General features: G+C 38.8%; 1 protein-coding gene across 1 annotated transcript in view; it reads left to right on the top strand.

Moving 5' to 3' along the window:
• The first annotated feature begins 1,397 nt into the window (after positions 1–1,397).
• Positions 1,398–20,915, top strand: part of LOC124721903 (dimethyladenosine transferase 2, mitochondrial) — a 44,151-nt gene continuing 24,633 nt past the window's right edge. Inside the window, exons 1-3 of the mRNA XM_047247054.1 lie at positions 1,398–1,888; positions 11,771–11,931; positions 12,192–12,339. Of these exons, the coding sequence (XP_047103010.1) occupies positions 1,558–1,888; positions 11,771–11,931; positions 12,192–12,339 (640 nt within the window). The 5' untranslated portion in view covers positions 1,398–1,557. The remainder of the gene's footprint in view (positions 1,889–11,770; positions 11,932–12,191; positions 12,340–20,915) is intronic.

The raw sequence follows: 20,915 nt of genomic DNA, 5'->3' as shown, positions 1-20,915 counted from the left end.
GTGAAGTGGCAGTCACACCATTTCACTAAATTGTCCTAAAAATATGAAGAATTCCAATTAAGTACACAACAGTACTAAACTGTTTTAGTACTGATATTTCCTTTTTCCTCCTTGGTCATTATTCGCACTGGTACATTGATTAAATATTCAGTGAATGGATCGCTTGCTATTTTCGTGCCGAAATTATAAAAATCAGTGATTTTCAAAGAGATCTGATTTGATACATTATAAATGGTTTTTGAAAGCCTGCGACTGTAGAAACAATAGGTTTGTTTATAAATAAATGGATCATCTGCTACCAGTCACGATTTTTCTTTATTTTACTATTCGCACGACGCGTTTCAACAAATAATTCCCATTTTCAATTTTAATACGCACAAAAAACGCACTTGAAAATGGGAATCATTTCTCGAAACGCGTCGTGCGAATAGTAAAATAAAGAAAAATCGTGACTGGTAGCAGAAGATTTATTTATTTATGTTGTTGTTGTTGTGATCTTCAGTCCTGAGACTGGTTTGATGCAGCTCTCCATGCTACTCTATCCTGTGCAAGCTTCTTCATCTCCCAGTACCTACTGCAACCTACATCCTTCTCAATCTGCTTAGTGTATTCATCTCTTGGTCTCCCTCTACGATTTTTACCCTCCACGCTGCCCTCCAATGCTAAATTTGTGATCCCTTGATGCCTCAAAACATGTCCTGCCAACCGATCCCTTCTTCTAGTCACGTTGTGCCACAAACTTCTCTTCTCCCCAATCCTATTCAATACCTCCTCTTTAGTTACGTGACCTACCTACCTTATCTTCAGCATTCTTCTGTAGCACCACATTTCGAAAGCTTCTATTCTCTTCTTGTCCAAACTGGTTATCGTCCATGTTTCACTTCCATACATGGCTACACTCCATACAAATACTTTCAGAAACGACTTCCTGACACTTAAATCTGTACTCGATGTTAACAAATTTCTCTTCTTCAGAAACGATTTCCTTGTCATTGCCAGTCTACATTTTATATCCTCTCTACTTCGACCATCATCAGTTATTTTACTCCCTAAATAGCAAAACTCCTTTACTACTTTAAGTGTCTCATTTCATAATCTAATCCCCTCAGCATCACCCGATTTAATTTGACTACATTCCATTATCCTCGTTTTGCTTTTGTTGATGTTCATCTCATATCCTCCTTTCAAGACACTGTCCATTCCGTTCAACTGCTCCTCCAAGTCCTTTGCTGTCTCTGACAGAATTACAATGTCATCGGCAAACCTCAAAGTTTTTACTTCTTTATTTATAAACATACCTATTCCAAATAGATAATGTAGTTTATAACTTTGGTTATCTCTTGCTGCGTATAATCAACTAACTCTACCGTCTTTGTTTTAATGAATATCTCTGTCGATGTTTATGTTTGGTGTAGTAGATGAGGGAAATTGATTTGGTGCACGTGTTGTATTTGCTAACTGTGAACGTGCGGTGTACTTTTTTTTATATTTATTCTGTGGAGGAAAAGTAATTAGGACTCGTGTGCTTCCTTTTTGTGTGACGCATCATTAATTAATATGCTGAGGAATACTTCCATTTTTTTTAACGAATGGTGTTTCGCTAGAAAGTATACGAGTTTTGAGAAGTATGTAAACAGAAGACTATTTGAAGCGATGTTCATTCGGCTTCGACCTTGCAGTTTATGCGGAGGTTTTCTTCGATGGAGATCAGATGAACCCGAGGAACATCGTAAGAGAAAGCGACGCATGACTCAATCTGAAGAAATAAGTAATTACTTTCAGACAAAGGAATCTCTTCGGAATGTACTGAAAGATGTTCCGGGGAAAATTTTAAAAATGCGGAGAAAAATTCCAGAAGCATTGTATCTTGTTGATGACGATGTCGCCGGTAAGAAGGGGACCCACAGATTGACTTGGTTTGACACATTTTCTTGCACACTTCTTTTGTAAGTTTATATACCAGCCAGTCTGTTTAACAGGCTGTCTAGTACCGATATTTCTAGCAGTTATTGAATATAACATCTTGGTGATCACTGTCAGTTGTAAGCACATGACAGCCATTACTAGAGGTGTCAAAACTTGGACACTCCGTTCTGCATCAGATGTTTTTAATTGTTTCAAATGTTTTAAGAATCACGGTACTTGAGAATACAAACTAGTTTATCTATTATGGGTGAACAGTTGGGTAGACCCATTATTGTTCGATTATGCTATTCGTAATCAATCAGTAGGCACAGTCACTTTTGTAAAACGCTTCGGACTGTGTGTCTAAAGTGATTTAAGATGGAGCAATCAAGTAAAACAAGTTTTATAAAAGGCAGATGCCAGATTGAGATTCATTGGACAAATTTTGAGGAAATTTAATTCAAATGTAAAGAAGATTAATCACAACACTAGTTACACGATTTCTGACTGTTGTCCGTCAATTTTGGATCCATGCCAGATCAGAAATAGGGGTGATTGAAAGCATTCAGCATGGAACTACACATTTTGGCAAGGATTCTTTTAGTCGTCGAATGAGTACCGTGAAGATTGTCATCCACCTACAGTGGTAGAGCATTTGGGAGGATGACAGTTCAAACGTGCCTCTGCCCATTTTGATTTGTTTTTTCCCCTGATTTCCCTAAATTGCTTCAGGCAAATGCCTTGATGGTTCCTTTGAAAGTGCACAATCAACTTCCTTTCCCAGTCTTCTCTAATCGCATGGCACCGATGACCTCACTGTCTGGTCCATTCCCCCAAATCAATCAATACAGTAGTAGATGCTCCAAGATTGGTGAGATGAACTGCAGAGATCTTAATGTTAATATTGTGCTAATGTATGCTCCATGGGCAAGTCGTATTGGATCCTCCCCCTACACTGAAATTTTGGTGTTGGTAACAGACTGCTCTGTAATGTAGCCCGAGGTATGGGTTTAGTTGAAATATAATAATTTGCTTGTGAGTTAGAAAAGCCAACCTCTGTGAATGTGAATAAAATTTGTGATAACAGATTGACGTATAATGTGGCCTGATCTTTACGTTCGCACTGTAGCTATACACTGAGTGGCATAGTTTATGCATGTTTCATCACAAAAACTAGAAGTGCAAGCTAAATTCATAAAATGTATCTTAGACAATTGACAACAATTTTAATGCATGTTATGTATGTATATGATATAAAAAACCATGAAAAATGCTAGGATAACCACCACATAACTTTCATTGTTCCATGAAGAGTCAAGTGGCATATTTCTTCATGGCATATATATATCATAAAGTGGCTGGTGATAAAAATCGATGAAATTGTAACTTATACCTGAGCCTTCCCTCGACAATCAGTTTTCCCACCTTACCCTTCACCTATTATTATTATTATTATTATTATTTCTTCATGTGGGTCATCTAAGGACCACACACCAATTTCAATGCTTCCTTCTTTGTTGTTCTTTCTTTTTCCTCCCGTATTCTTTCATCGTTTCACTGTGTATTCTTTTTCTCTTGTCAGACCATTTTGACGCTGTCTTTCTTCTACCTCTTGCCTTGGAATCCTTCCATTTGTAACAATTGGCTCTTGAAAATCTCCCTTTCTGTTGCATCTTTTTCACTTATGATGTTTCTTTCCAGATCTTTCCTAACTTCGTGAATCCAGGCTATTGTTGACTTCTTGTCCCAAAGATATTTAAAAATCTGTTTGGTTAACCTGTTGCTGTTGATTCTCTGTAAGTGTCCTAAAAATAGCAGTTGCCTCTTTCATAGTGTTTCATTTATGTTTTCTGTGTTGCAGTAAATTTCTTCATTGCTTCTTAATTTCCATACCTCTGTATTTTTAGGTGCTATAAGTATTTTTCAAATGATTTTTCTTTCTAGGACTTCAAGTTTGTAGTTCAGTACTAAACATTCACTTGCATAAAGACATTCAGGTTTTACTACTGTGTTGTAGTGCTGTATCTTCAAATTTTTAGACAGACATTCCTAATTATTTCATAAGTGCTCTCCATTTTGTGTACTCTTTCTTCTCTAGCAAATTTTTCTAAGCCATTTTCTTGGATAATTTCTCACAAATATTTAAATTTATTTATCCTCTTTATCTGGCCAATATCTGTTGCTAGGAATTCCAGAGCATTTTTTATATTTGTCGTGTTGTTGTTGTGGTCTTCAGTCCTGAGACTGGTTTGATGCAGCTCTCCATAGAAATCTAACCTGTGCAAGCTCCTTCATCTCCCAGTACCTACTGCAACCTACATCCTTCTCAATCTGCTTAGTGTATTCATCTCTTGGTCTCCCTCTACGATTTTTACTTTCCACACTGCCCTCAAATGCTAAATTTGTGATCCCTTGATGCCTCAGGACATGTCCTACCAACCGATCCCTTCTTCTAGTCAAGTTGTGCCACAAACTTTTCTTCTCCCCAATCCTATTCAATACCTCCTCATTAGTTACGTGATCTACCCACCTAATCTTCAACATTCTTCCGTAGCACCACATTTCAAAAGCTTCTATTCTCTTCTTGTCCAAACTATTTATTGTCCATGTTTCACTTCCATACATGGCTACACTCCATACAAATACTTTCAGAAACGACTTCCTCACACTAAAATCTATACTCGATGTTAACAAATTTCTCTTCTTCGGAAATGCTTTCCTTGCCATTGCCAGTCTACATTTTATATCCTCGACAATCATCAGTTATTTTGCTCCCCAAATAGCAAAACTCCTTTACTGCTTTAAGTGTCTCATTTCCTAATCTAATTCCCTCAGCATCACCCGACTTAATTCAACTACATTCCATTTTCCTCGTTTTGCTTTTGTTGATGTTCGTCTTATATCCTCCTTTCAAGACACTGTACATTCCGTTCAACTGCTCTTCCAAGTCCTTTGCTGTCTCTGACAGAATTACAATGTCATTGGCGAACCTCAAAGTTTTTATTTCTTCTGCCCGGATTTTAATACCTACTCCAAATTTTTCTTTTGTTTCCTTTACGGCTTGCTCAATATACAGATTGAATAACATCGGGGATAGGCTACAACCCTGTCTCACTCCCTTCCCAACCACTGCTTCCCTTTCATGTCCCTCGACTCTTATAACTGCCATCTGGTTTCTGTACAAATTGTAAATAGCCTTTCGCTCCCTGTATTTTACCCCTGCCAACTTTAGAATTTGAAAGAGAGTATTCCATTCAACATTGTCAAAAGCTTTCTCTAAGTCTACAAATGCTAGAACGTAGGTTTGCCTTTCCTTAATCTTCCTTCTAAGATAAGTCGTAAGGTCAGTATTGCCTCACGTGTTCCAACATTTCTACGGAATCCAAACTGATCTTCCCCGAGGTTGGCGTCTACCAGTTTTTCCATTCGTCTGTAAATAATTCGTGTTAGTATTTTGCAGCTGTGACTTATTAAACTGATAGTTCGGTAATTTTCACATCTATCAACACCTGCTTTCTTTGGGATTGGAATTATTATATATTATTATTGTATAGACTTTTGTCAGGACCGACTCCCCCAAGGCCGTTAGTAGTTCTAATGGAATGTTGTCTGCTCCCGGGGCCTTGTTTCGACTCAGGTCTTTCAGTGCTCTGTCAAACTCTTCACGCAGTATCGTATCTCCCATTTCATCTTCATCCTCTTCCATTTCCATAATATTGTCCTCAAGTACATTGCCCTTGTATAGACCCTCTATACACTCCTTCCACCTTTGTGCTTTCCCCTCTTTGCTTAGAACTGGGTTTCCATCTGAGCTCTTGATATTCATACAAGTGGTTCTCTTTTCTCCAAAGGTCTTTTTAATTTTCCTGTAGGCTGTATCTATCTTAATCCTAGTGAGATAAGCCTCTACATCCTTACATTTGTCCTCTAGCCATGCCTGCTTAGCCATTTTGCACTTCCTGTCGATCTCATTTTTGAGACGTTTGTATTCCTTTTTGCCTGCTTCATTTACTGCATTTTTATATTTTCTCCTTTCATCAATTAAATTCAATATTTCTTCTGTTACCCAAGGATTTTACTAGCCCTCATCTTTTTACCTACTTGATCCTCTGCTGCCTTCCCTACTTCATCCTTCAGAGCTACCCACTCGTCTTCTACTCTATTTCTTTCCCCCATTCCTGTCAATTGTTCCCTTACGCTCTCCTTGAAACTCTGTACAACCTCTGGTTCTTTCAGTTTATCCAGGTCCCATCTCCTTAAATTTTCACCTTTTTGTCATAAATTTTGTTTTTTTCTACAGATATTCTTAAACCTGCTTTGTTGGATATTTCTTCTAAGAGATTGATTTGTGTTCCAGCATTTGTTAGGTTTTCAGAAAGAATGGCAAAATCATCCGCAAATGCTAAACAGTGAATTTCAATACCTTTGTTTTAGTTCCCAGTCTGATTGGTGATAGTGTCTCTTCTTTTAGTTTTTGTTTTCATTCTCTTACTATTTTCTTTAGTACGCAGTTAAACAGGAGTGGAGTCAGGCCATCACCTTGCCTTACACCTTTTTTAATGTTGAATGCCTTTGATATTTCATCCTGAGACTGTAATTTTGATTTGGTGCCTGTGAGTGTTTCATGAATAAGGTTTGCTAATTTAGATTTGATGCCAAATTCTCTGATCACTTTATCTATAGTGTTTCCCTATCAACTGGGTCAGATGCCTTTTTAAAATCTATAAATGTTACAACTATATCTGCGGAGTTTGTAAGTCTGTGATGAATTATGGACTTTAGGTTGAAAATCTGTTCTGAGCAAGATCTGCCCTTTCTAAATCCACTCTGGTATCCTCCCAATTGGCCATTAAATGTTGCTTGTACCTTGTTTAGTAGGATTGTTGAAAATATTTTGTAGTCCACTGACAACAAAGATATACCTCTGTAGTTATTTACATTTTGCTTATCACCTTTCTTGTGCAAGGGATGGATGAGAGCCACTTTCCAGTCTCATTATTATTATTATTATTATTATTTTCCGGTTAGAAACATACATAAAACACAGTCTATGCAATTGTTGACTGATCAACACAGCACCACAGTTTATATAATCTTCGACCAAAATTTGGCCACTTCCAGTGCATTTTCCATTGCCTGGTATAGATCATCATTTTTGCAGGTGGCTGGACACAATCGACACTTAAGCATATATTGAACAGTCTGTTCTTCCCTATCAATCACATTGTGTTTTGTTTTCGTCAGTGTATCCCCATTTTTCCAGGTTAAACCGTGATCTGTCCACTCCTGACTCCAGCCTCTTCAGGAACTTCCAGATTGGCCAATTCTCATCATGACCAGGGGGTAAAGAGTCTGAAAATCTTTTCCAGCTACGAGAGTGGGATGTCTCAGCCCTCCATAGTTGCAGCCTGGCTTATCAGTAGTTGTTGTTAGTCTCTCCGATGTTGTGAGGAAATTTTCCTTGACCTGAGTCATTCTGAGTAAGATTGTTGCCCTTGCATGGGGGGGGGGGGAGGGGTCCTGCTCCAGTTTCGTTCTTTGTCTGTTTGCTGCTATTTCTCTTGGTGCAATTCCTGCAAGGCGATAGAGCCATTCAACTGGAGTTGAGTTCAGGCAGCATGTTATAATTCTGCATGTGTCATTCAGGGCAGTATCCACCTGTTTGGCATGTGATGACTCATAGCAAACAGGACAGGCATACTCTGCATCAGAGTAGCATAATGCCATTGCAGGAGTTTGGATGGTTTCAGCTTGATTGCCTCAGTGTGATCTGGCAAGTTTCCTCAGTAGGTTTTTCCTGGTGGACACTTTCGATTTGAAATTCATGCAGTGTTTTTTGAATGTTAGAAATCTGTCAAGTGTTATTCCTAGGTCTTTTGGAGTATCACAGTGTTCCAGTTTAACCCCTAAACATTCTATTTTTAACTTGTGGGTGGTTTCCCTATTGCTCAGATGGTAAGCACCCACTTGTGTCTTTGATGGGTTTGGTTTAATCTGGTTTATTCTGTAGTATTTTGACAGATCTTCAAGAGCACTCGTTAGGGTGATTTCTATTGAATCAAAGTTTGGGCTTTGGGTTGCCAGGGCGAGATCATCAGCATACAACAAACTCCAAAACTCCTGCAGTTGGGGACTATGGGTTGGTCGTTAGTACGTACATTGAGCAGAATTGGAACCAATACACATCCTTGGGGAAGGCTATTTTTCTCTAGCGTCCATCGGTTATGCTGTCTTTTGAGGTCAACAAAGAATCTTGGGTTCTGCAGAAGATTGGCCATGAGCCTGATGAGGATGAAATCCTTGTTTAGGTTGTAGACCTTATTTAATAATAACTTGTGGTTGATGGTGTCATACACTGCTGTACCATACATGAAAGAAGCCTCTCTGAAGATTGCGACTGAGAAAAGCAGTTAGGCATACACTGGGTGTCAAGAAATTATGGCTGATCCTTTCACACCAGAAACATCCATATATAAGCCCTTTTGAGAGCCACAGCTAAGCATTATCTCAATCATGTTGATTGAGATAATGAAGGAATGACATCAGCCAGAGAAGAACTCTTACAAGAACTTTGCAGACAGCACCAATGTGCAAATTGAACAAGATGAGAGAGAAAGAGAAGTAGGGAGGGGACGGGTTGATAGTGGTACATCATATACCTTCTACTACTTAATGTAACATGATGTGTGGATTGTAAATGTAGATGTGCACGTGTTGGCATGTGACTTGCTGGAACTGCATACCTATCATCGGCTTCACTGTCCCATACTGCGTGAAAGTTATGGGATTATGGAAGTGTCCGATTCCACCCGTCTACTTTGACCCGTGACATCATCAATATAGCGGAAATGGCTATTCTGAGCATCTGCAATATGGCGCCTATGATGTCACTACATACACACGGCAACAAACACGAAAACACGTATAAATAAGGCAATAACATCTCCCTCCAAAAATATGATCAAACTAACGGGAAATTGAGGGTTTTAGGGAGGGGTCAACATAAATATAACAGTAAAAGAAAACACACGACAATCCCAAAACACACAAAATGAAGAGAAAAAAATTAAAAAATCTACAGGAATTAGACACTTCCCTTGACCTATGTAGGTCAACTGCAGCTGACAATACCAAAACACCAACGCCTCCATAAAAAAAACTATGAAAATTGGAATCAGACATTTCCCTTGACCACAGCTGACGATACCATAACACCAATATAAAACTACGAAAATTGGAATTGGCCATTTCCCTTGACCATAACTATTGATACGAAAATCCAACACCTACACCTACAAAAAATAAAACTAAAACCATAACACCTCAAAAACTCAAAAGTCAAACATCCCTACGTAAATTAAAATACATTCAATACACAGTAAATACACAAAACATTAAAACTCGGGAAAATAGGCCCAAAAACACAATTACTTACCACCAACAAATAAATTTCGCCACTGCAAAGTAGGTCGGCTATGTATATATATACCTCTCTCTCTCTCTCTCTCTCTCTCTCTCTCTCTCTCTCTCTCTCTCTCACACACACACACACACACACACACACACACACACACACACACACAGGGCACCATCAAACACAGCAAGACGACATCAACAAACACAACCAACTCATAAACTCTGCACCATAATGACGTCACACGCCAGAACACCCTTACGTTATGGGCCAAAGCAGATGGGTGGAATCAGATGCTTCCGTTGACCTGAAAGTTATGTATTGCATCCCCTTGCATTTTTCAGTATGGTGTAGATGGAACCATTAGGCTTTATTATTGGTCAATTTGTTACCACAACCATAATTTCTGCTTTCACATTTGTTGGCTTTGCCAACTCTCAACCAAAGTGTCACCTTCCAACCTAATCTAGGCCTCAGGCTGTGCTACAGATCAGTCTGTCACCACAGCCAAGATTTCAGAGGGGGGGGGGGGGGGTCCAATACGTAACAGCACATACAGTCTTAATACAGAATGTGATATTACAGACTGATACTGTGACATTTCCCCTAACACAGTTAGTGCAAATTTAAACATTCTTGTAAATAAAAGCGCCATACGTGAAATAAGCTTCATATAACACATTATAGTTCGCTGGAACAATATGTGCATGTGACTTCGTAAAGTGAAACACACCATAAATTACACAACCATGCCGTAATAGGACAAGCTACAAAACGCATGCTCATACCTGTCCACCTAATCTGGAGGGAAAATTTTCAAACAGCCTGTAAATATCTTATGAAGCAGTATGTTTTATTTACCCTAAGTTACTGTCCCTCATATTGTCATCAGTGACCATATCTTTTTCTAAGTTTGGGTATTATGTTTTTCTTTTTTAAAAAGGCTTTATGATAATAGTGTTGTACTGTTTTTTTTTTTTTTTTTTTTTTTTTTAAAACCTGTTCATCACCACTAATTGAACCACATCATCCTCTTCAAAAGTTGCTGCACAAGTGTATTCATGCAACTTTGAAAACAAGTGAATTTTTTTGTGATATCTGGGTTTTAGGAGTAGTGTCCAGAACTCTCCACCAGAAGAACTGCAATAGTGCCTGTTGCCACTCATAATGATGGCACAGATGTTCACATGTAGTCAGCAAATTGCCAGTGTCAACATTTCTTGTCATTTGTTTTAATAGGTTGGTGGATCTTCTAACATCTCAGGGTAGATAACACCATTCTCAGTTTGAGGCAAAGAAAATAATCAAAAAGACAAAAAATAAGTTACTGTTATTCTTTCCAGTTAAATCTAAGGCTTGAGATATTTCTCTTCTGTTGACTGCCTCGCAGCAAACCATTTTTAGCTGTCTAGTGTGTTACCTAATTTCATCACTTCCATCCTGAAAATTGACTCATGAACAAGAAATGCCTTTATGAGAATCAGTCAATTTCATTTATCTCCTTTGGTCAGCATATTCCCCACTCAGCATATGCTCAGCTTCCAATAGTGCACTCTGTTCATTTCATGAAGGACAATTTATGGCTTTCTATCGTCTTGGATGTTCTCTTCAATTATTTGGATGAACATTGCTTTTGTTTCCTTTTAATATGACAGTACAAACAGAATGCATCGGCAAGGGAGGATGACATGCAGTTTTAAATTCAAAACTCCATGTTGTCGCAGTTGAAGTATTTATGGTGTTTTTATGTAAATAAATTGTTGATGAGTTCCTGAACTTGTTTCCCTATTTGAATACAGGAAAATAATTGCAGGGCTAAGGTGTAAGCTCTAATTTCTCAGTCAGTCATTCTTTCTGCTCAACATTTATGAAGGGAATGAGAGTAGAGAATAATGTTATTGGTGCAGTGTACACCATACAATGGGCTTCAGGATTACACAGTTAGAAGTAGGTTCTATCGAATCACACACACAGAACTTCCTCTTTCATTACAGAAACAAATTTCTTTAACTAAACTCTCCTCGCAGATACTTTCCCCTTGCATTTTTCAATATGGTGTAGATATAAACATTAGGCTTTGCTACCACACAGTCTGTTACTGTAGCTTTATTTGACTTTCACATTCATCGACTTCATCAACTCACGACCAGATTGTCATCTTTCAACCTAATCAAGACCTCAGCCTGCACTACAGCTCAGTCTGTCACCACAACCAAAGGTTTCAAGGAGGAGGTGGCGGGACATCCTATACATAGCTTTACCCTAATTGCAATTGAACAGCTGTAATTGTTGTTAGTTTTGTGGAAGAAAACACTGAAATGGTTGTTATTGAAAAAAATTGTTTCGTTCCAAACAAGTATAATTTTACAGTAAGCGATAGTGTAGCATAGTTACATAAACTGTACTGCATAATTTCTAAGTGAGCATACTATATAATGTACTTTCTTTCAGATGAGATAGTGACAGCCATTAACAAAGAAGTTGAAAGCTTAAACTCACCAATAATAGAAGCAAATCCAGGACTTGGACTTATAACTAAAAGATTGCTTAATTGTGGTGCACAAAACTTGCAGTTATATGAATCCAGTGCTGAGTTTAAAGCTCGTTTGCAGGTGAATTATATAGTCAACATTTTTGTACCAGTTCTCATAATTAGTGTATTACCTTCAAACCTAATTATGGGTTGCCATATATGAACTATAGTGAACCAACAGTACTATCATAGCAGATTTATTGAGTTAAATTTATTATACATTATTACTTGTCACATATATTTGTCCTTTTGATTGATGTTGATACTGCTTGCACAGTATCTCTGTGAGAATACTGTTGTGTTAGACTCAGTTTAGTCACATTAATGCATCTTCTTTAGGCCATTGAAGAAGAAAACAGGAGTCGAGTAACACTTTACTCAGCAGATATTTTAGATCTTGCAAAGTTCAAATTTCAAGACAAAATGGACAGTGGTAGCAGAGTTGAAACTATTATAAAACGTGTCCCTGCAAGAAGTTGGAATGACGGTATGTAATTGTTGGGAGATAGCCGTAGAGCTTTATTTTACGGCTTCTAGAAATTTTGTATTTGTTTTCAGGAAATGCACCCAGTACAGTGTTAATATTACAAAAAATTGTTATAATTAGTCTAGTTTTCTTCCTGCAGTACCTGTAAAGTACTGTGATACTGCGGGAAGAATGCTGACAGAGCTAAGTCAAACCAAGCCTCTGGAGTAGACAATGTTCCCTCAGAACTTCTGATATCTTTGGCAGAGCCAGCAATGACTAAACTATTCCAAGTGGTGTGCAAGATACATGCGACAAGAATTATCTTCATACTTCAATTCCAGTTCCAAAGAAAGTAGGTGCTGGCAGGTGTGAATCATACATTGTCTTGAAAGGAGGACAAGAAGAGAACAGAATCTTCTGAAATGTGCTGCTACAAGAATGCTGAAGATTAGATGGGCGGGTGGCCTAACGAATGAAGTGGTACTGAATAGTATTGGGGAGAAAAGAAATTTGTGGTGTATTTTGACTAGAAGAAGGGATCAGTTGGTAAGAAATATTGTGAGGCACCAAGGAATTGCCAGTTGAGTATTGGATGGAAATGTGTGTGTGGGGGGGAGGGGGGGAATTGCAGAGGAAGACCAAAGCAGCTTCAAATGAATGTATGTTACATTAGTTATTCAGGGAGGAAGAGGCTTGCACAGTATCAAGTAGCAGGGAGTGGTGGACTGAAGATACCACCACCACCACCACCACCACCACCACCACCATATAATCTGTTATAAAAGTCAACTCCTGACACTGACTATGGAGATTATTGAAAGCTGAAAATATCATTTAAAACTTGTACAGCTGAAAAACTGGAACAATTTTATCCAAGAATATTGATCTGGCAGGGCTCATGATAAGTTGGGATGCTAAAATTTGTTTTACATGCCTCTTAATTTACCTCCTTTCCTACACCGTGTGAGGTGGTGCAGTGGTTAGCACACTGGACTCACATTCGGGAGGACAACGGTTCAATCCCATCTCCGGCCATCCTCATTTAGGTTTTCCGTGATTTCTCTAAATCGCTTCAGGCAAATGCCGAGATGGTTCCTTCGAAAGGGCATGCGCTCCGTCTCTAATGACCTTGTTGTCGACGGGACGTTAAACACTAATGTCCTCCTCCTCCTCCTCCTTTCTTACACACAACTCCCATACTGTAACATATGGGCTTAATGTTACCACACATTATCAGGTCAAAAGCATTATGAACTTTAGTATGGGTTCTTTCCACCCTTCACATTTGTGATGGCATGAACTCTGCTGAGGACATCTTCAATGAGGTGTCTGAATGTCTGTGGAGGAATGGCAGCCCATTCTTCTTCAAGTGCCAAAACCAGAGAAGGTTGTGATGATGTATGCTGGGATCTAGGGGAAGCGTACTGTAACGACTAAATGACGATGGGTTGCAAAAATAATCATCTAAATATGAAAATTAGCTGTAAGTCTGGTAACTTAGGTAGAGACTTTTGGTGGAAGCCACTTATGTCAGTCTATTAAGAGAGCACATGCGGGAGGGGGGGGGGGGGGGGGAACCACTGATTTCGCACTCACTGTTTGCAAATTGGAGTTAAGAAGTGATGCAGTCACCTGTTATCTATAAGTAGAAAGCTCCAAATGATGTATATAGAGACCCTCAAACACCAAGCAAGGTGGAGTTCAGCAGAATTTGAGAGTCCCAGCCAATGACAACAGACTCGAATGAACAAGCCTACAGCAGATGCTATGTAAGTGAGCATCAGATTCAATTAACTTTGTGCAATCAGAAGGACTTGCAAAAGCTTGCCAGTACGTACATCTGGACTGGGGTTACTGTACATTTCTTTACGTGATCGCAACAAGCTGCTCACAGCAGTAAACAAGACTTGGCACCTTTGCAGCAATTATGGTAACTAAGATCGGGGACACTGATAGTAGAATCAGCAACATGTGTGTGCTAACCGCACCAAATTCCGATCTTACACTTGCACAAGATATCAACACAACACTGCTGCCTGATCGAGAAACGTGGTGAGTGGATCACAACACAGTGTGTAATTGAGGTCTACATCTGTGAAAAAGGATGAAAAAACACATAATCTGAATCTGGAAGGTAGTGAGGTCCCCACTCAGTACAGCCCTGCATTCACATGGAGAAACCAAGTGAGCAACACTCACCCTTCACTCACTACACATACAGAAGCTTGCAGCCAGTAGTTACACTATGCACCAATTCGCGATGCTCACTCACTAAGTGTCAGGCAAGCGGTGTGGATTGTCCTACACTGACCTTCTGCCACTCACTCGTCTCACGATTAAATTGAGTGAGTAAACTAATACAATCCATTATAGTTGATAATGTTAATGGTACTGACCAGAAAGAAGTATTAAGTGTAAAGTTTAGTGGTAAATGTAGCGCATCGCACATGCTCACACTGTAAATTCACTGCCAGTATGCAAATGATTTCAAAAGCCTGGCACCGTGTAGTGGTAGATAAGCACATGATTTATTCACGGCTGTTAAGAAATGCTTACTCAGCTGCATTATCAGGCAAAGTAGCATCGGTCATCTTTGAAAATTGCCGCCAACATTTGTAAAGGGTATTTTCCATCTGTCTCTCACACTGCACCCATGGGCAGGCCATACAGGTGGGCTGTATGCCTGTCGAGCTCTTCTGCTCAGCATGTAGTCTTGACTGACACATTGATGTTAATCCTGAGAGCTTTTGGTGGAAATAAAGATGAACTTGGAGAATTTGTGGACTAGTGTGACCTAGCATACAATCTAACACCAAGCCATAGTGATAGTGTGGTATTAAAATTTGTTAAAACTGAAATTGTGGGCACAGCTCAAAGTAAACTACTCTTAAATTATTTAACAGCAACTTGGGCAGATGTGAAAAATGGACTCAGGATTACCATGTGTGTTTATTATTCTCTAGTTAACAGAAAAGAGCCAAAAGCATGGCCGAATGGGTGAGTCCTATTAATACATTGCAACATCAATTTCTAGAAGCTGTTGAGGGAGTGACGAGGGCATCAGATATTCCAGGTAGCCATACTCTAATTGGGAAAATGCCATAAGCAGTGTTCGTACAAGGTATCAAACATAGGATGATTAAAACAGGTGTGAGAGCAAGAGGAGAGAATTTAATGTTAGCACAAATAGTATATCTAGTATTAACAGAAGCAGCATCCATCATGTCTAGTAAAGAAAAGTTCATTGAATACAGTCACCTGAGAGACTACTGTTTTAGGTTAAGAGAGGCAGCCACCATGCGAGGAACTGCACTATGGACAAACACATCAGGAAATGAGCAGAGAAACAGGCACCACTGCTGAAATGAATAGAGCAAATTCTGTGCAGAGGTCATTACAGAGAAATTGTAAGCCTGCGACTGACGCGGTGTCATCGATGCGATCTTTGTCTGTGGCCATGTGCTATGGCGAGACCTGTGATGTGTTATTTTTTAAATGAACACACCAGCATTTGACTGTAGTGTGTTTATTTAATTACGACCCAGGTTTCGTTCTTTTATGCCATTTTGAAGTGATTGAGTTTATGTCATTAACATATATTGCAGGACATCAAACTCAAAATTGGCTATCAATTAAAAAATGCTACATGTAAAACCATCATCTAGTAAAAACATTATTTTACATCTGGCATTTTGTGGAGAGTGAATATTTTCCTGTGTGTGTGTGTGTGTGTGTGTGTGTGTGTGTGTGTGTGTGTGTGTGTGTGTAGACCAGTACAATTACAGATGGAACTGGAAGCGAAATGGCGAATCTTACCTACTGGAAGAGAGTGACAGAAAAATGAGTGGTGTCCCATGGTATGGACATTAGGCAGCCGAGAGAAATGGCTCACAGTGGCAAGTGTATCAGTAGGAATCCAGGTAGAATCGGACAATAGAGCCAAGAAGAAGAGAGACTGCCAGAGCGAGGATTCACAAGAATTAAGAAGTGTAGGAAGAGACAGGACATAACACGTAAAGTAAAAATTGAACAAAGATGAGCAGCAGATGGAAAGGAAAGAGACCCTGTGTAATGGTATCCAAATAGGCCCATAAGAAAAAAAGATTTTAAAGATTACAGTGCAGAACACAGATCTGACCTAAGGAATAATGGATAACTAACAGTTGCAAACAGGAGTATATTTATCTGCAGCATTTGTAACTGTACAGAGAGACGATGCATGAGGAATATTTTGAATACCACAGAAGAAGAAGTAATATTTGAATTTCACAAAGTGAAGATAGAAGCAGTACCTGACACGGGAGAAGGTGAGGAATGCCACATACGTAATATAGTTACAGTAAACCAAGAGAGAAATTCATGAATTAGCAAATTAAAGGAAGTGGTGTGAGTGAATTGTGTAAACAAAAAGAAAAGGACTTTCATTATGTAATTGTGTTTTGCATATCATGTTATATTTCACCTGTCTGGAGATAGATCAACGTACACGGAGATGGTGAAGCATGAAATTAAGTTGAAACCAAAGGTGCAAGGTAAAATGGAAAATGTCTGGTCATATCTACTACCAGAGATGCAGAAGGAAGCCATCTGAAACAAGATGGAGCAATATTAATAGAGGATATCATTACACCAAGCATAAATGGTTGGAATTTACCGTCACTAATGATTCAGAAGAAGATGGATGCGTCTTGGGTACAAAAGTAGAGAATAGTTGCAGATTACCAGAGATTACATGACATCTGTATTAGCTCTGTGATTTAAACCAACTGTGAGTGTGATAAAAGAGTATCCAAGAGATGCTACCACAAAGCAATTAAATAGCTTTCTAGTGATCGTGTCATTTTATCGTTGTTTTATCAAGGACTTCAGTCGGATAGTGAAACTTGTGTGAATTACTGAGGAAAGGAGCAAACTAGGAGTGGTTGACTCAGCAGATCGCAGCTTTCCAAAAATTAAAGGAGGAAATAACTAGCCCCTGATCTTACAGTATCCTGATCTTGCAAAGCAGTTCATAATTACAATGGATGCTAGCAAGCAGTCAGTCAGTGCTTTACTGAGTCAAGGAGAATAAGGACAGGATCCAGCTGTCACCTTTGAATCCAGAATGTTGGACTGTGCCAAGAGAGGGTATAGTATGACCAAGTGAGAGCTCTTAGCCATTGTGTTGGCTGTGAAACACAACCGACCTTATGTACACAGAAGAAAATTCATTGTATTTACTGATCACATACCCTTGAAATGGTTGGCACGTGTAAGTGGTCAGTCTTGAAGATTAATGAAATGCAGGCTTAAACTGACAGAATACAACTTTGAGATAATATGCAAAAAGGGATCAAAAAACATAGTTGCAGATGGATTGTCACAGATACCAGAAGACCCAGTTATAGTCATCAGGAATGTGGAAGAGACTGATGAGGAAGAGCAAGATGACCAGCAGCCAGTGATTAGTGAAGAGGAGAAGCGAGCTATTCTGAAGCAATTTCACAGTTCATCGGTTGTTGGACATCAAGAAACCAGCCACCCATATGACCATATTAAAAGGTATAAATAATGAAGAGGTATGAAGAAAGGCATAGAAGAGTACATTCGAAGTTTTGAGAGTTGTCAGAACAACAAGATTACGCAGAATAAGGTGAAGATGCCGTTAGTGCTGATGGAAATAGCCAACCAGGTTTTTGCTTGTTGTGATATCAGTATAGTTGGATTGCTTCAGATAACAGAGAGAAGTAATAGATTCATCCTAACATTTCAGGATACACTCACAAAATTGATTGTAGCAGAGCCCATAGCTCAATAGGAAGTTGACGCAATAATTAATGTCTTAATGCAAACAATAATTTGTGATTATGGGATACTGTCAGTACTATTGAGTGACCAACGATCAGACTTCCTAAGTGACACCTTAAAGAGGGTTTATCATGTACTGAGAATCCGAAAGATCTAATATTTTGTGCGTACTATCTGCAAACAACTGGAACACTTGAAAAGATGCATCAAACATCTACACCATTATGTGGGAATGAAATGCAACATTCCCGGGAACTTACAGTGGGGTCTGGCCAAAATACAATACAACTATGAGGATTACTTAACAGAGCTAAAGTAAAAGATGCACTGCATACATCAGATAGCAAGGAGATTTAATAAGGAATGTAAGGAGAAGAATAATGAGTATTATGGTCACACTCGAAACTGCGAGGAATTCAAGTCAGGAAAGAAGGTATTATTACATGATGAAAACGTGAGAAGATGGCATCAAAGAAGTTAACAATCCCATGGAGGGGACCTTTTCGTGTTGTAAGGTCTCATGGAACAAATGTCGTACTTCAGTTAACAAATAAGACTTTCGTAACATTACATGTGAACACATTCAAGCAGATTATATAACATTAGAAATATGAGGCTGTGATAAAGTCGAGTCCATTTGTTCTGCAAGATAAAAGAGAAAGAATAAACAAAATTCCATCTTAAAACTCATTTAATAGGGTCTTAGGTATAGAAGTTCTACAGCTGTAGGTGAGGGAGAAGTAATCAGCACTTGGAGACAAGCCAAACACGTGTCACTTTGCCTCTATTAACCTAACCGTGGCAACAGTAGCAAACAGGAAGAGAGGACATAGATGGAATATGTCAGTGAGAAATATAAACTTTAGACATCTGGAAATTTTTTTTATTTATTTATTTTTGTTTACTCATCAAGTTCCGTAGGACCAAATGGAGAAGCAAATCTCCAAGGTCATGGAATGTGTCAGTACATGAACTTACAACATAAAAGTAATAACACATAAAAATAAATGTTCATGAACCTGAAAAAAAGCCTGTCCATAAGTTTAAGTAAACGCTATCAGCAATACAATAAGAATCAGCTTAATTTTTCAAGGAACTCCTCGACAGAATAGAAGGAGTGACCCATGAGGAAACTCTTCAATTTCCATTTGAAAGCGCGTGAATTACTGCTAAGATTTTTGAATTCAAGTGGCAGCTTATTGAAAATGGATGCAGCAGTATACTGCACACCTTTTTGCACAAGAGAGTTAAGGAAGTCCGATCCAAATGGAGGTTTGATTTCTGCCAAGTATTAACCAAGTGAAAGCTGCTTATTCTTGGGAATAAACTAATATTGGTAACAAGAAACGACAATAAGGAATATACATATTGAGAGGCCGATGTCTAAATACCCAGACTCGTGAACAGAGTTTGACAAGAGGTTCGTGAACTCACACCACTTACTGCCCGAACCGCCTGTTTCTGAGCCAAAAATATCCTCCTAGACTGGGAAGAGTTACCTTAAAACATAATACCATACGACATAAGTGAATGAAAATAAGCGAAGTAGACTAATTTACTTGTCGAAATATCACTCACTTTTGATACCATTCGAATAGTAAAAATGGCAGTATTAAGTCTTTGAACAAGATCCTGAACATGGGCTTTCCACGACAGCTTACTATCTATCTGAACACCTAGAAATTTGAACGGCTCAGTTTCACTAATCATATGCCCGTTCTGTGAGATTAAAACGTCAGGTTTTGTTGAATTGTGTGTTAGAAACTGTAAAAGCTGAGTCTTACTGTGATTTAACATTAGTTTATTTTCTACAAGCCATGAACTGAGGTTATGTACTGCATTATTTGAAATCGAGTCACTGTTGCACACAACATCAGTAAGAGGTGAACCAAATGTGAGCTACTCCCCTTATTCCGTAATGGTCCAACTTCTGGAGCAATATTGTGAGATCAACACAGTCAAGTGCCTTAGTTAAATCAGAAAATACGCCAAACGTTCGAAACTTTTTGTTTAGCCCATCTAGTACCTCAGAGAGAAAAGAGAATATAGCATTTTCAGTTGTTAAACGACTTCTAAAGCCAAACTGTACATTTGATAGCAAATAGTGTATGAATAATGATTATGTGTAAAAAGAAAAGAAAAGAAAAAAAAAGAAGGGGGGGTGGGGAGAGAGAGAGAGAGAGAGAGAGAGAGAGAGAGAGAGAGAGAGAGAGAGAGAGGAACTCACATATGTACACACCGTGAAGCTTTTGTTACAAAGAAGTGTAATATTAGTGCCTAACATTTAAGGACAAATCTTCCCCCAATAAGGGAGATGTAATGACCGAATCATGAGGAGGTTGCCAGCTGTAAGTCTTGTAACTTAGATCAAAATACAGTGCAAGCCACTTTCATCAATCCATTAAGAGGTCACATGCATTGGGAAACTGGTTTCATGCTCGCTGACTGCGAATTGGAGGTGAAAAGTGGTGCAATCATGTATCATCTATAGGCAAACAGCCCCAAATGCCATATAGGCTTATAGAGGTTCTGGAACACCAATCAAGACAAGAACTCAATAGAGTTTGAGAGTTCGTTGGAACAGCAGGGGCCTTGGATGAACAAACCTATAGCAGATATTATGAAAGTGAGCATGAAACTCTGTTAACTTCATGATCTCAGGACGACTTGCACAAGCTTATCTCTACGAACCTCTAGAGTAGGGTTACTGGTTTCCGTCGTACGTTTGGCCATTGTGACAAGTACTCGAACGCAAGGGTTTGATTAGAACAGTAGAATCTGACACTTCCATGGATCATGGTCTGTAG

The sequence above is a fragment of the Schistocerca piceifrons genome, chromosome X (genome assembly GCF_021461385.2).
Source record: "Schistocerca piceifrons isolate TAMUIC-IGC-003096 chromosome X, iqSchPice1.1, whole genome shotgun sequence".
In the NCBI taxonomy this organism is placed as follows: Eukaryota; Metazoa; Arthropoda; class Insecta; order Orthoptera; family Acrididae; genus Schistocerca; species Schistocerca piceifrons.
This window is presented reverse-complemented; position numbering and strand designations above follow the sequence as displayed.